The sequence below is a fragment of the Drosophila montana genome, unplaced genomic scaffold, assembly GCF_035044405.1.
Source record: "Drosophila montana isolate Dmon_TW-CO22-7 unplaced genomic scaffold, ASM3504440v1 contig_3175_1, whole genome shotgun sequence".
Classification (NCBI taxonomy): domain Eukaryota; kingdom Metazoa; phylum Arthropoda; class Insecta; order Diptera; family Drosophilidae; genus Drosophila; species Drosophila montana.
The window spans coordinates 227,686-239,465 of NW_026998052.1; the positions used below are offsets into that span (position 1 = coordinate 227,686).

The following is an 11,780-nucleotide window of genomic DNA, read 5'->3' on the forward strand; positions in this document are numbered from 1 at the left end:
TGCTGCCACTTTTGGCAAATTAAATTTGTACGCAAAACCGATTAGGTTGCAGACAACATGACCAAGTTGTTATTTTAAATACCGACAACTCCATTTAATCAATGGCTAAGCGCAACCAAAACCGATGCTACCAAAGACCCACACTCTGCCGACTGCGAAGACGTCGCACTGGCGCACAGTGTGACCAGCTGGCAGCAAAAAGCTAACAATTGTCGGTCATGTAAAAACTTCCTGTTTTCCATTGTTTTATCTTTAAAGGTTTTTCAATTTCGATTTTCAGATTGATAGTTAAGTTTACTGTCTACATTTGCTTTTGATACTGTAATTAAAGAAAAATAAAATTATTTTAATGAAACGCCACCTAGTTACAATATACACAAAATATATAAATTCAACAAAGAACTCAAATTTTTTTTATAATTATGAACATATTTATTACCAATAAGCTGTACCAATAATCAATTAACAATTATTTTTAGCCTTTATAATTAATAACACCCTTTAACCAATAAAAGAAAAAATTTTCCATATTCCAAGCTCCCCACTGTGCGGCGCCCGACTAACGCCAGCTGCGCAGCTGCTGCGCTGCGGCTGCCTTTCACTCATATAAATGGCATTGCAAATTCGAGTGTGAGTGTCATTCAAACCTTTCTCTCGTGTTGTTCGGTACGGCGCAACAAAATTTTTTGTCGCCAACAAAATTGGAGCTGGAGCTGCAATCGTCTCCCAGTTGAACCCGCAACAAAAGACGGCAGCAGAAACAACAAGCAAACCCTACAATTTTTTATGAATGTGTAAAAAGTAAAGCGCGCGTTCGTGTGTGCCTGTGTGTGTGTGAGCATAAGTGCGCATGTGTGTGTGCATGTTCATTCATTGAAAACGCAGCAGCAACAAAAACAACAGCAATAAATAATGCAGCCGCTGTAACGTCAACGTCAACGTCGACAGCAGCGCGCGCAACAGCATCCACACATACACAACCACATTCACAGCGATCACTTCGCATGCGAAACTCAACGAGCGCGCATCAAAATCAAATTCAAACGGTTACGGTTTACGGGAAAAAAGAGTAACGAACTACCGCCAAAGCACTGAAAAGAACTCGAGTACCCGCCCCAAAAGACTATGAAAAGATATTTTGTGTGCATACAATAATAATAAAAAGAAAAGCAAAGAGAATAAAGGAAGGCAGAAGGCAACCGCAGAACGAACGAACGAACGACTGACTGAACAAACGGTAACTGTGGTAAACTTCAAAAGGCACAGTCGTAATTGAAATCGAATTAAAGCAACGTGCAAAAAAAAAAAACAAAAAACAAAACAACTAAAAGGCAGGGCGATAAAAAAGAAATTATGCTACATTGTGCGAGAGGTCAAACCGAGACGAGCTACCAGATTATCTAGAGCTTTTGCGTAATTGCGGCGTAAAAAAAACCGCAAAGCGTCGCTTAATGTTTAATAGGCAGCGAATTTAACTCATAAAAGGGCCCAGGCGCTAAATCCAAATGAGCCAAACGCTAACCACAAGACGATAACCGTTAATTTTAGCTTTGGCCGCGACGCCAGCATCAACGTCAGCGTCAGCGTCGACGTCGACGTCAGCTAGAGCTTGAGCCTCTGCCACAGCTGGCAGCCTGCAGCAGTTCTCTTGCACAGGCGTTGCTTGGAGCTACTGTAAAAAACTTTCTTTAACGCAACGCAATCCAAGTCGTGTCGTGATCTTTGCACGCCGTCGCATAGCTAGTGTTGAACTTGAGAAGCAGCAGCAGCAGCAGCAACAAAAGCAACAACAATAGCAACTGCTTCTATTTCAATTGTTAACGAGCGAAAGCGTCGTAGTCACGCACACACACACGCACACACACACTTACATATCTTCGTCTAGCCTAGGCCAGGAAAGTGCAGTCGACAGTGAAAATGATGTGCCCGTTCCAGACCCGCTTTAGGCTAAAGTTCCAGCGCCAGCTGTTTGGCGCACTGCTGACATGCCTGTTAACGGCAACGCTCACTAATGGTAAGTCATATAGCCTACTAATACAGTAAAAGCTCGCAAATTGAAAAGCTTTAGTTTTAGTTGTAATTCACAAAAAAAAAAATTCCAAATGCAGGAAATGGTTTTCTTAAGATTAAAATAAAAAGCAGAGATGGCATAAAAATATTTTAAATTTATTGTTTATACTATAAGTCAGTTTTAGTTTCAATTTGCGAGCGTTCACTGTACACTAAAAGCTAACTAACCGTAGGGGGCTGTGCGGGGGGCCGTTGCTGTAGAAAGGCCAACAATGTCTTCACTGTTGTCTTCGGCAGCAGCAGCAATTAATATCTAAGGTACGAGTACAAAGTGAATGGAAAACTGACACACATCAGAGAGCCCCCCTTCCACTTGGCCCGTGTGGCATGTGCCCATGACCGTATCCCCCTCAACGTTCTGCCCCCCGTAACCCCTGCCTCAAACAAACATACAACGTAAAAGCAAAGAGCTAGCAAACAGGCTCGTAAATTTGCCCGTCGTGCACAATTTGTCCAACATTCAAATAAATTCATTAAACTTGCTCTCGTGCACCGCACACACACACACACACACACACATGCACGCACACAGCGAAGACTTGAACCCGGGGCTGGTTGGGTTTACCGTGGTTAGAAAATTGTTAAGTGCAGCAAATAATTTGGTTGATTGCCTTATGAGGTCATCGCATAAAGAGATTGACCCGTGTCAACAAGTCGCTGCTGGCAATTGCTGGAAAATGAAGCGATTTGTTTCTTGTTCGACACGATCGTCATTCAATTGAAATCAAAATTCTTGCAGTGCAAAGATCATGGCATCGCCTCCATTTATCATCAATTTAAGAGTATGACTAAGTCTTACGGCTGTCTGCAGTCGAAATATGATCACTAGAGTTCAGTTATCAACTATTGAAGGCATACATATAGTTCTCTATATATAAATGTGATGATGTTACATGAAATAGGCAAAGCCTAATATCCTTTGAATCTGAACATCATTCCAAATTTATCGGGCAAGTTCATGTTAAAGACCTGATTATAAATTTTAGCTCCCTTTTAAGTGTTTATTAAGACTATCTTAGACAATAGACTATCTTATATATTTCTTTTGATTGTTTTTAGTTTTGAATATGGTTATCAATTTTCCTGAAATTATTTTTATGTTAATTGAAATTAAATTCCTGAGTTCCCGAGAAAACCACGCATTCTGAAATTGATCTTATTGTTAGTTGTGAAAGCAAATTTTGCCCCACTGTCAATTTCTATTGTGCTCTATATAAAAATGTCTCTAATATTTAGTATATCTAGATCTTGTCTTCGCTTCGAAGTGGGCTTAAAATACGATTTTCTTGCCCGTGTTAAATAGTTTGCACTTAGAGAAATGTTAATCATGCTTAAAACTAATCACGTTTGAAATTTTAAAAAGGTTTTAGCTGTTAATTAAGTTGCTTAACTGAGACGACATAACATAAACACATTTTCATGCTTGAGTTGAGAGTTATGAAATTCGAATATTTCTAATCATAATTCAAATTTTAGGTATATCCTCATCAACAATGAAGTACGTCAATCCAATTCGTTTTACTACAATAAAATATTTAAATTAAATTGAAATTATTCTAAAATATAAAATAGAAAGAATTTTGTTAAGTGCATATCAAAACAATTTGAAGCCTTTCGCTTTTCAGACAGTAATTTTTCTTTTCGCTTTGCCTTTAGGAAAAATAAGTTTAGGTAAGATCCTTACCCCTCCATTTCGTGACATTCCTCTTGCCAGTTGAAGGAGTATCCAGAAGTTGTTCTCGCAGTCAATTGCATTCTGGAAGCTGGTTCCACTGTGCAGCATGATATGTGGGGGCAGCAGCGACAACATACTATATACACACACACATATCATGTCTGCTCGCTGTCCCGGCCTAAGCCTGCCCAGCATTGAGAGCTGCTGCTGCTGCTCCTCTTGTTGTTGTTGTTGTTGTTTGCCACTTTTGAAAATTATACGTTATGCGATTTTGTTGTTGTTGTTGCAATTGATGGCATCCGATAGCAGGAGCCGTGTCAGAGCTGCGGCTGCACTTGGAATGTGGCACATGGGCGAGAGACAACGAGCTGCCGCATGAACCAATGCGGCCCGGCACTTGGTCTGATGTCTGTGTTAATTTCTAACGCCGCTTAATTTTCTCTACTTGTGGCCATTAAATACGCTGGGAATGCGACGACTGCGTCTGGATTAAGTCTTGGCATGCTTGTTTTTTTATTATTATTTATCTTTTCGTTTTCTTAACGCAGCTGCTACAAATTGAAATAATGAACGTGGGTTCAATTATCTCGGGCAAACAATCGCAGCTCTACTAATAGATTTTCTACTCTGCCCGCTTGGCCCGGCCCTGCCTCTCCGCTTTCTTCGCAAACAAATCCAACCAACAACACATTCGACGAGATGTGGACAGATATTTTCGGCCGCTGCCGAAAGCAATTAGCGTGAAAATTTCACTTGCAGTTTTAGCCTCTAGATCTCTGGGCTGGGGATTAGCAAGCGCAATTATAGATGGAGGTCATCTGATAGTCCCAGCATATGTATTATATGCTCACTGCATGAGTGGGTTGTGCGCCGTTGGCTCTGATCGCAGCCAACTCAAGAGTCTGTCTACAAACTCCCAAGCTAAAGTCGGAATATGGGAATTAGTCAACGGATCTAATCGTAGGGGGGTGGGCAGACAATTGAGATAGACTCGTGTCACGACTTGGGAAAAACTATTTGAAACAATATGAGAAGATAGCTCTAAGATTTTAAGTTAATTCCTTCTAACTCCCAAGCTACACTCTAATCTAATCGCGGGCTTCCAATTGAGATGGACTCGTGTCACGACTTGGAAAAAACTATTTGAAACAAAATCTAAAGAATGCCTTTAAGACTTTCAGTTAATCACTCTTCATTTTGTATATTATAAATCAGCTTTAAATCGTTCCGCTTCGAGCCCGGAATTTCAATTTGATTCTTCTATAAACCGAACTTTAAACAAAATCAGTTGCCCAAAAAAAAAACAACCAAACTAAAACCCGCAACATATCTATTTCAAAAAGGGTTAAGCTTAACACAAATAAATTGTGCCCCAATCATTGGATTTATCTTACCACATTTGGTAGACGCCAATTTTTTCTACATAAAAATTGAATTTTCGAAAACCTGTTAAGAGCTTATCAAAATCTTTAATTATAGAATATATGTATGATTATATATGTGTATGTATTATGTATTAGTTAGAAATATTCTTAAATCGAAAAATGGGTCTTTCAGTAATTAAATTTGTTTGAAAATCAGAAGATTTTGAATCCTACCCCGAACAACATACTATACATAAGCTTTACTGGGCCAAATGATTTTTCTTAAAATTCTTACCAGCTTTTCATCCATTTTCCACCCGTTAAAGTGAATTTTTCACCCATTTTCCATAATTGTGAAATGTGAAAGAACCAGCTCCTGTTGTCAGAGAAAGATACTCTCTAGGAAAATGCAACTTCCAAGCACCTGTAAATTAAGGTTAATTGGAAAAGTTTCAGATAAATGACAGAAAACGTTTAAAAATATAAATTCTTGTCACATACCATTCTCTCCTTCGTGCCTAAGCCGCGCGTGCGTGACACGACACGCGCCCAGCTCGATGGGCGTGAAGAAACCTAAAATCTGAAATGGGCAACTGCGCAAAATGCTTTGTCCAATCGCAGCTAATCCGACATTTGTATGCCCAGAGGCGACTCTTCCGCATGTCGCAGCCAAACGAAGCAAACTCTCTCTCTCTCTCCCTCTCTCTCTCTCACTCACCCGCTCTCTCTCTCTCTCTCTTTGCAGGCGCCGTTACAGACTCGCCCATTAAGTTCATTAAATTGCCCACGCAGGCGCCTGTGATACGCTATCGGAACGCGGATGCTGCGCCGGATTCGCTGCTGATCAACTATCGGCAGGATGCACAGCCGGAGCTGTCCGCCACGCTGATGCAGGCGCCGGGCGCAGCGGCCGCCGCTCTGGAGAATCTGCTGCAGGAGGAGGCGGATCAGCAGCAGCAGCTAAGCATGGGCCGGCAGCATCGGGCCAGCGCCACGAGCAGCTCCAATGCCAACAACAATAACAACAACAACTGCCCGCGCTCCTGTCCGCCCAGTTTGACGGTGGGTGCGGAGCCCGTCTGCGGCAGCGACGGCCTCATCTATGCGAATCTCTGCGAGCTGCGCAAGAAGACCTGCACCCGCAATGGCGTCTCCCTGATCAAGGATGTGCGCGACGGCTGTGAGCGTTCCAAAGGCTCCGACTGCAAGCATCGCTGCAGCACCGAAAAGGATCCCGTTTGCGGCACCGATGGACGCACCTATCTGAATCGCTGCATGCTGCGCGTCCAGTCGTGCCGCGTCGGCCTCGCCGCCGTCAAGCTGTCGCATGTGGGTCCCTGCAGCAATACGAGTGCCCAGCGCGAATCCTGTCCCGTCGACTGCAATAGCGCGCCCAAGGATGGACCCATTTGTGCCTCCGACGGCAATGTCTACAACTCCACCTGCGAGATGAAGCTGCACACCTGTGGCCAGGGCGTCGTCAAGACCAGCCGCAAGCACTGCCAGTCGACGCGCATGTGCCGCGAGTCCTGCTGGCGTGTGGCCAGACCCACCTGCGGCTCCGATGGCCGTCTCTATGCCAGTCCCTGCAAGATGCGCTCCACCAATTGCGGCAAGCACGTGTTCGAGGTGCCGCTCTCCTTCTGCATGCCACAGGAGCGACACGGCAGTCAGTCGGCGGAAACCTGCCCCACGGAATGCCCCAAATCCGATGCGGATGCCACATCACAGTATGTGTGCGGCAGCGATGGCAACATTTATTCATCCCTCTGCGAGCTCAAAATGCTCAACTGCGGGTAAGTGGAAAATGAGCTTTAAAGCTAATTAAAGCTTTATTTTACTTCAAAGCTTTGTTTTCGCTTGTTTGCCAACCAAGCATTAAAGCATATAAAAATTTAAAACATGGAGCCTTTAAGCGTCTTAGTTTTGATTACCATTGCAAAACTGCAAACCGAGCTTTAAAGTACATTAAAGCTTTATTTAATTTAAAGCTTATTTAAATCTTTGTTTTCACTTGTCTTCCAACAACGCTGAAAAGAATATTAAAGCTTTAAACGTTGAGCAAAACTGCAAGATGAGCTTTAAAGCACATTAAAGTTTTTTTAACTTAAAGTTTAATCAAAGCTTGTTGACCAACAAAACTTTAAAGCATATGAAAGCTTTTAATTGGAGCTTTTGCCGTCATATTTTTGATTATCACTTCTTAACTTCATCTTTGCAGACCCCAGCGCAAGTCCATCCAGAAGATGAGCATGGACAAGTGCAAGAATCGTTTGACTCGCTGCAAGCAGCTGCCGCCGTGCAAGGACTTTAACAATCTCTTTGGCTCGATCTTCAGCTCGAAACGCAACGACAAATTGTGCGGCACAGACGCTAAGACATATAACAACGAGTGCGAACTGGCCCATGCCACCTGCCTGTAAGTTCCAGTCCTTTTCCATCTTGCAGTCCTTTTCCATCTATCATTTTTTTAAATTTAATTCCTTTGCTAGACGCGGCGTTAATCTGGCGCATATTGGACCCTGCACGGATCTGAATACGCCCGCCAAGGACTGTGGCGATGCGTGCACACGTTCGGATCTCGAACAGCAGCCGGTGTGCGGCTCCGATGGCAACACGTTCGCCTCCATGTGCGAGTTCAAGCGACGCACCTGCAATCTGCGCGTGGTGTCCGTCTCGCTGAAGAACTGCGCCCTGACCGCCGACTGTGAGTCCGATTGCGATGCCCAGCCGCCGAACTTTGTCTGCGGCTCGGATAACAAGTTCTACAAGTCCGAATGCCATATGCGCAAGGAGAACTGTGGCAAGCATGTGTTTGTCGTGCCGCTGAAGCGCTGCCTGGCCGCCTTCCAGTTCAAGGGCTGTGCCCGCATCTGTCCCAGAGAGTTCGAGCCGGTCTGTGGCAGCGACAATAAAACGTATTTAAACGACTGCTTCCTGGACATTGAGAATTGTCGCACCAATAGCACGGTGGGTGTGCATCACTATGGCGCCTGTGGACGCCCCGAGGCGCCCTCAACCAATTTCCTTTACTAAGGGCGTCATTTACAATTTTACATGGCATTTAATATTTTTAGGCTACAGTCTATTGCGTATTGATATGTAATATTTTTTTAAACGATATTTATTGTGTTGGAATTAAAAAGCCGAACGAACGTACAAAATTGGGGAATGCTACAGGTTTGGCCTAAGCGGAGTCATCAAAGAGCTTGCTAAGCATTGCATTTATCTCATGCGGTCGATACTTGACATATTTATCCGGATTTTTGCTGAACTGCACCGCAGCGTACCTGAAGAAGTCAAGTGTTAGCTGGAGCTTACTTATGGATACCTCACTTTACTTACATTTCGAAGAAGCGATTGTAGTTGGGCAGTATGTGCTCCACATTGTCGCGTTTGATGCCCTCGCGCAGTATGACATCGGGTATGGAAATGCCGCGCTGTATTTTGCACGCTTCCTCAAAGTCCTTGTTGAAGTTCTGCAGGGTTAGAGTTAAGTATTAGCAAAAATGAGTTTAACATTTGTTTAATTTGATCTGCGCACCGAGAAACGCTCTTTGAGCACGCTGCGATCCTTGTCCTTCACTTTGCCAGCCACTGGCTTGGGCAGTTCCTCCAGCGAATAAATGCCCGACAACATCTTGGACCAGGTCTTCTGATAGCTCGTCTTCAGCTCACGTATCATTTCCAAATAGCTGTGCTCACATTCTGGCTCCGCCAGCGTGACCAAATCAATGAGATTGGAACGTTGCAGGGATTTGAGTATATAGTGTATGTTATTCAGACGGAATAGATGTTTGGTGGCCTGATCATTGTACTGTTCGCATTTGTTCATAATGGACAGATTGAGCTCCGCCAGCGCTTTCTCTGCAAGGAGTAAAATAAATATAAGTAAAGGCTGTTTAAATTTGGAACAGATCTCTCACTTATGTAGATGGCCAGCAGAGCCTTGTTGCGCTCCTCGCCAGGCAGCGCCTTCTTCATCAAAATGGTGTCCAGCTGCGTGGAGTAGAGCACATCCTGTGCCAGTATGGAGCCAATTACATCGAAATGCTCATACAGATGCTCGATAAACCAAATCGTATTGGAGGTCAGCTCGTGCACGGTCGCGTCTTTGGGCACATTGCTCTGGCCCACAATGTTTGTGCTCGACTCGCCCTTGACCACGTCCAGGAAGTGTTCCAGCGCCTTGGCGCCCGTCTGCTGCAGCTTGTTGAGCACCTTGGTCAACTGTTCGCGCTGCGCCGCATCGTAGGTGCGCTCAATGTCCGGCTGCAGCAGGATGACACGCTTCAGCGCCGAGAATATGCCCAACGCAGAGGTCCATTCCTTGCGCGAAATGCAGCGTAAGATGCGCTGCGTTATGGCCTCCGCATCCTTGACCACCAGCTCGATGGCATTGTAGGCCAGCCGTGCGAATACCTCATTGTGCTTGGAGGGCGGTATTATATCGCGCATAATGGCGCGTTCCCAGTTGAGCAGACGCTGCAGACCGAGCAGCATGACCAAATACTTGTCCAGCTCCTGATCGCCATCGAGCAGATCCTCTGAGGTCAGGTGATCGCTGTGCGAGGAGGCCTTCTTAATGGAGAAACCAGTTGACTGCTCAATGGTCTGTGTGGCGCGCAGATATAGCTTGTTGGCCTTCTTCTCAAAGCTGCAAGAGGAAGATAATTAGTGGAGGTTCCTACAGGAGCAGGGACATATATGTACGCACATTTGCTGCAGCCGCGCCGAGGTGTTCTTCTTGGGCTCATTTTGACGTCCGCTGTGACGTGGTCGCTGCAAAAAACAAACATTTTAACTAGGATACAACAATCAATCAGGCTTAAAGTAGGTTGCATTGAGTACAAATATATATTTACTGGCGATTTACACAAATGTTTGATAAGTATCTAAAAACTGAACTTAATAAATCTTGAAACACATTGAAAATAAAAGAATATAAATATAATTTAAGCATATCAGCCAGCGACAGCTTGTTGGGGACATCCTCTAGAGTTCCTTGAGCGCATCCAGTATGCGGCTGCAGTCCTCATCCTTGCGCACGCCAATATTTTTGAGATCGGAACGCTGCATGGACACCAATTCGATCAGATCAATGTGCGAGTCCTCAAACTTGTCCAGGTACGTCTCCAGGCCGACCAGGAGCAGCACTTCCTTCACATTGGTCGCATGATTCAGGACATAGGAGTGATTCTCAGCCTGCAGCGAACGACGACGCGACTCCCGGCACAGCGAAGTTTCCGTGTTGCTGGCGCTCGAATCATCCAGAAAATTGTTCAAGCTATTGTTGCTGTCATCGAGCGGGCCCACCTCCTTGCCAGGTTTCTTGACAGGATTTGCCGGTTGATGTTGTTGCTGTTGTTTATTCACTTGCTTCTTGAAGATCATCGGCGATGCCGGACTCTTGAGCAATCGCATATCCATGCGAATTGGCGACAAATTCGGCGAACGCAATTTGCCCACAATGGGCGTGGAGCAGCGCACATTGATGCTGTCCACGGTCAACGTGTTGATATCGCAATTGCGATTAAAGGGTAACTGACACACGTCTTTTGGAGTGCAAAATTCTGCCATGTTAATTTTATACAATTTACAATTTAATAAAATACAAATATCCTCAGGACACGACACGAGACGTTGTTGAAAATTATAAAATGAGCTATGGCTGCGGCGGTCGCCATTACTGGCAGCTTTTTGGGAAAACTGCCGTTATGCGCACAGTGTTGCATACACAATTCACAATATCACACAATGATAGGTTACGCATAAAACTGTCACGTCACAAACGGCACTTCTCTTATACTCTGCGATACTCACCAAAGCCTCTGTGCCCCAGCTGCTGCTCTTCTGATGATCCTTCAGCAACTGCAGGGAGCGCAGCACAACCTCCCCCCGCTCCGATGCGTAAATGTGTGTATATTCGCGCATATTCTGCTCCAGCCAGAGCGATATGGTGAAGAGCTCCTCGCGTGTGCTCTGTGAGAGCTGGCGAAACGATGTAAACTCATCGCTGGATGAATCATCCTCAATATAAATAAGATCGAGCAGTTCCACGGGTTTTAGTGGCGCGCTGTGCTTCTTTAGCAGCATGCTGTAGTGCTGATTGAGACCCTCGCAACCGTTATTGAACAAGCTGGTGACGTTCTCCAGTTCCACACTTTGCGAATTGTTGTGCAGAAAGTAATCCATGGCGGCGCGCAGCTTGGCCAGCGCGTCCAAAAAGGCGCTAATGTTACCCTCAATGGGGCCCTGGTGTATGAGCTGGCAAACCTCCTGGGAGACATCGTAGTGGGAGAGCACGCTCTCCAGGCAGTTCAGTGTGGCCTCCAAATCTGAAATGCGGGGCGTTTAGTTAATTAATCAGCCAGTGAGTGGCAATATTTTATCAGTTACTTTGTTGTCGCTTTTGCAGCTGCTCCGTCTCCTGGTAGACGGGCAAAATGGTTTGCTCCAAGTTGCCCAAGCGTTTCTCGAAGATGGTGAGTATGCTGGACATTTGCGTGGAGAGATCATGATACTTGTCCACCCGATCTTTGAGCAGCACCAAATTGGTTGTTTCCTTTTCCAATTTGTTGTGCGCTTGCAGCGAACTATCCAAATTATTCATTGTTTTGATTTTGCACTGAGAACTCATCAACACTGTCCGGACTCCGGAAAGTGTTCTA

The 11,780-nt window shown here is 44.9% G+C and overlaps 3 protein-coding genes across 3 annotated transcripts; 1 reads left to right on the plus strand and 2 right to left on the minus strand.

Moving 5' to 3' along the window:
• The first annotated feature begins 691 nt into the window (after positions 1-691).
• On the plus strand, positions 692-8,273 carry LOC135431201 (agrin). The gene is made up of 4 exons (XM_064686187.1): positions 692-2,014; positions 5,855-6,905; positions 7,331-7,528; positions 7,602-8,273. Exons 1-4 carry the CDS (start codon positions 1,918-1,920, stop codon positions 8,143-8,145), a joined length of 1,890 nt encoding a protein of 629 aa, XP_064542257.1. The 5' UTR covers positions 692-1,917; the 3' UTR covers positions 8,146-8,273.
• On the minus strand, positions 8,154-11,776 carry Exo70 (exocyst complex component 7). Its single transcript, XM_064686186.1, has 7 exons — positions 11,509-11,776; positions 10,933-11,447; positions 9,827-9,891; positions 9,036-9,766; positions 8,654-8,976; positions 8,455-8,588; positions 8,154-8,399 (listed from the first exon to the last, which is right to left on the minus strand). The coding sequence occupies exons 1-7, from the start codon at positions 11,747-11,749 to the stop codon at positions 8,297-8,299; spliced, it is 2,112 nt and encodes a 703-aa protein (XP_064542256.1). The 5' UTR covers positions 11,750-11,776; the 3' UTR covers positions 8,154-8,296.
• On the minus strand, positions 9,944-10,787 carry mtrm (matrimony). The gene has a single exon (XM_064686190.1). The coding sequence runs from the start codon at positions 10,687-10,689 to the stop codon at positions 10,105-10,107; it is 585 nt and encodes a 194-aa protein (XP_064542260.1). The 5' UTR covers positions 10,690-10,787; the 3' UTR covers positions 9,944-10,104.
• Positions 11,777-11,780: the final 4 nt, after the last annotated feature.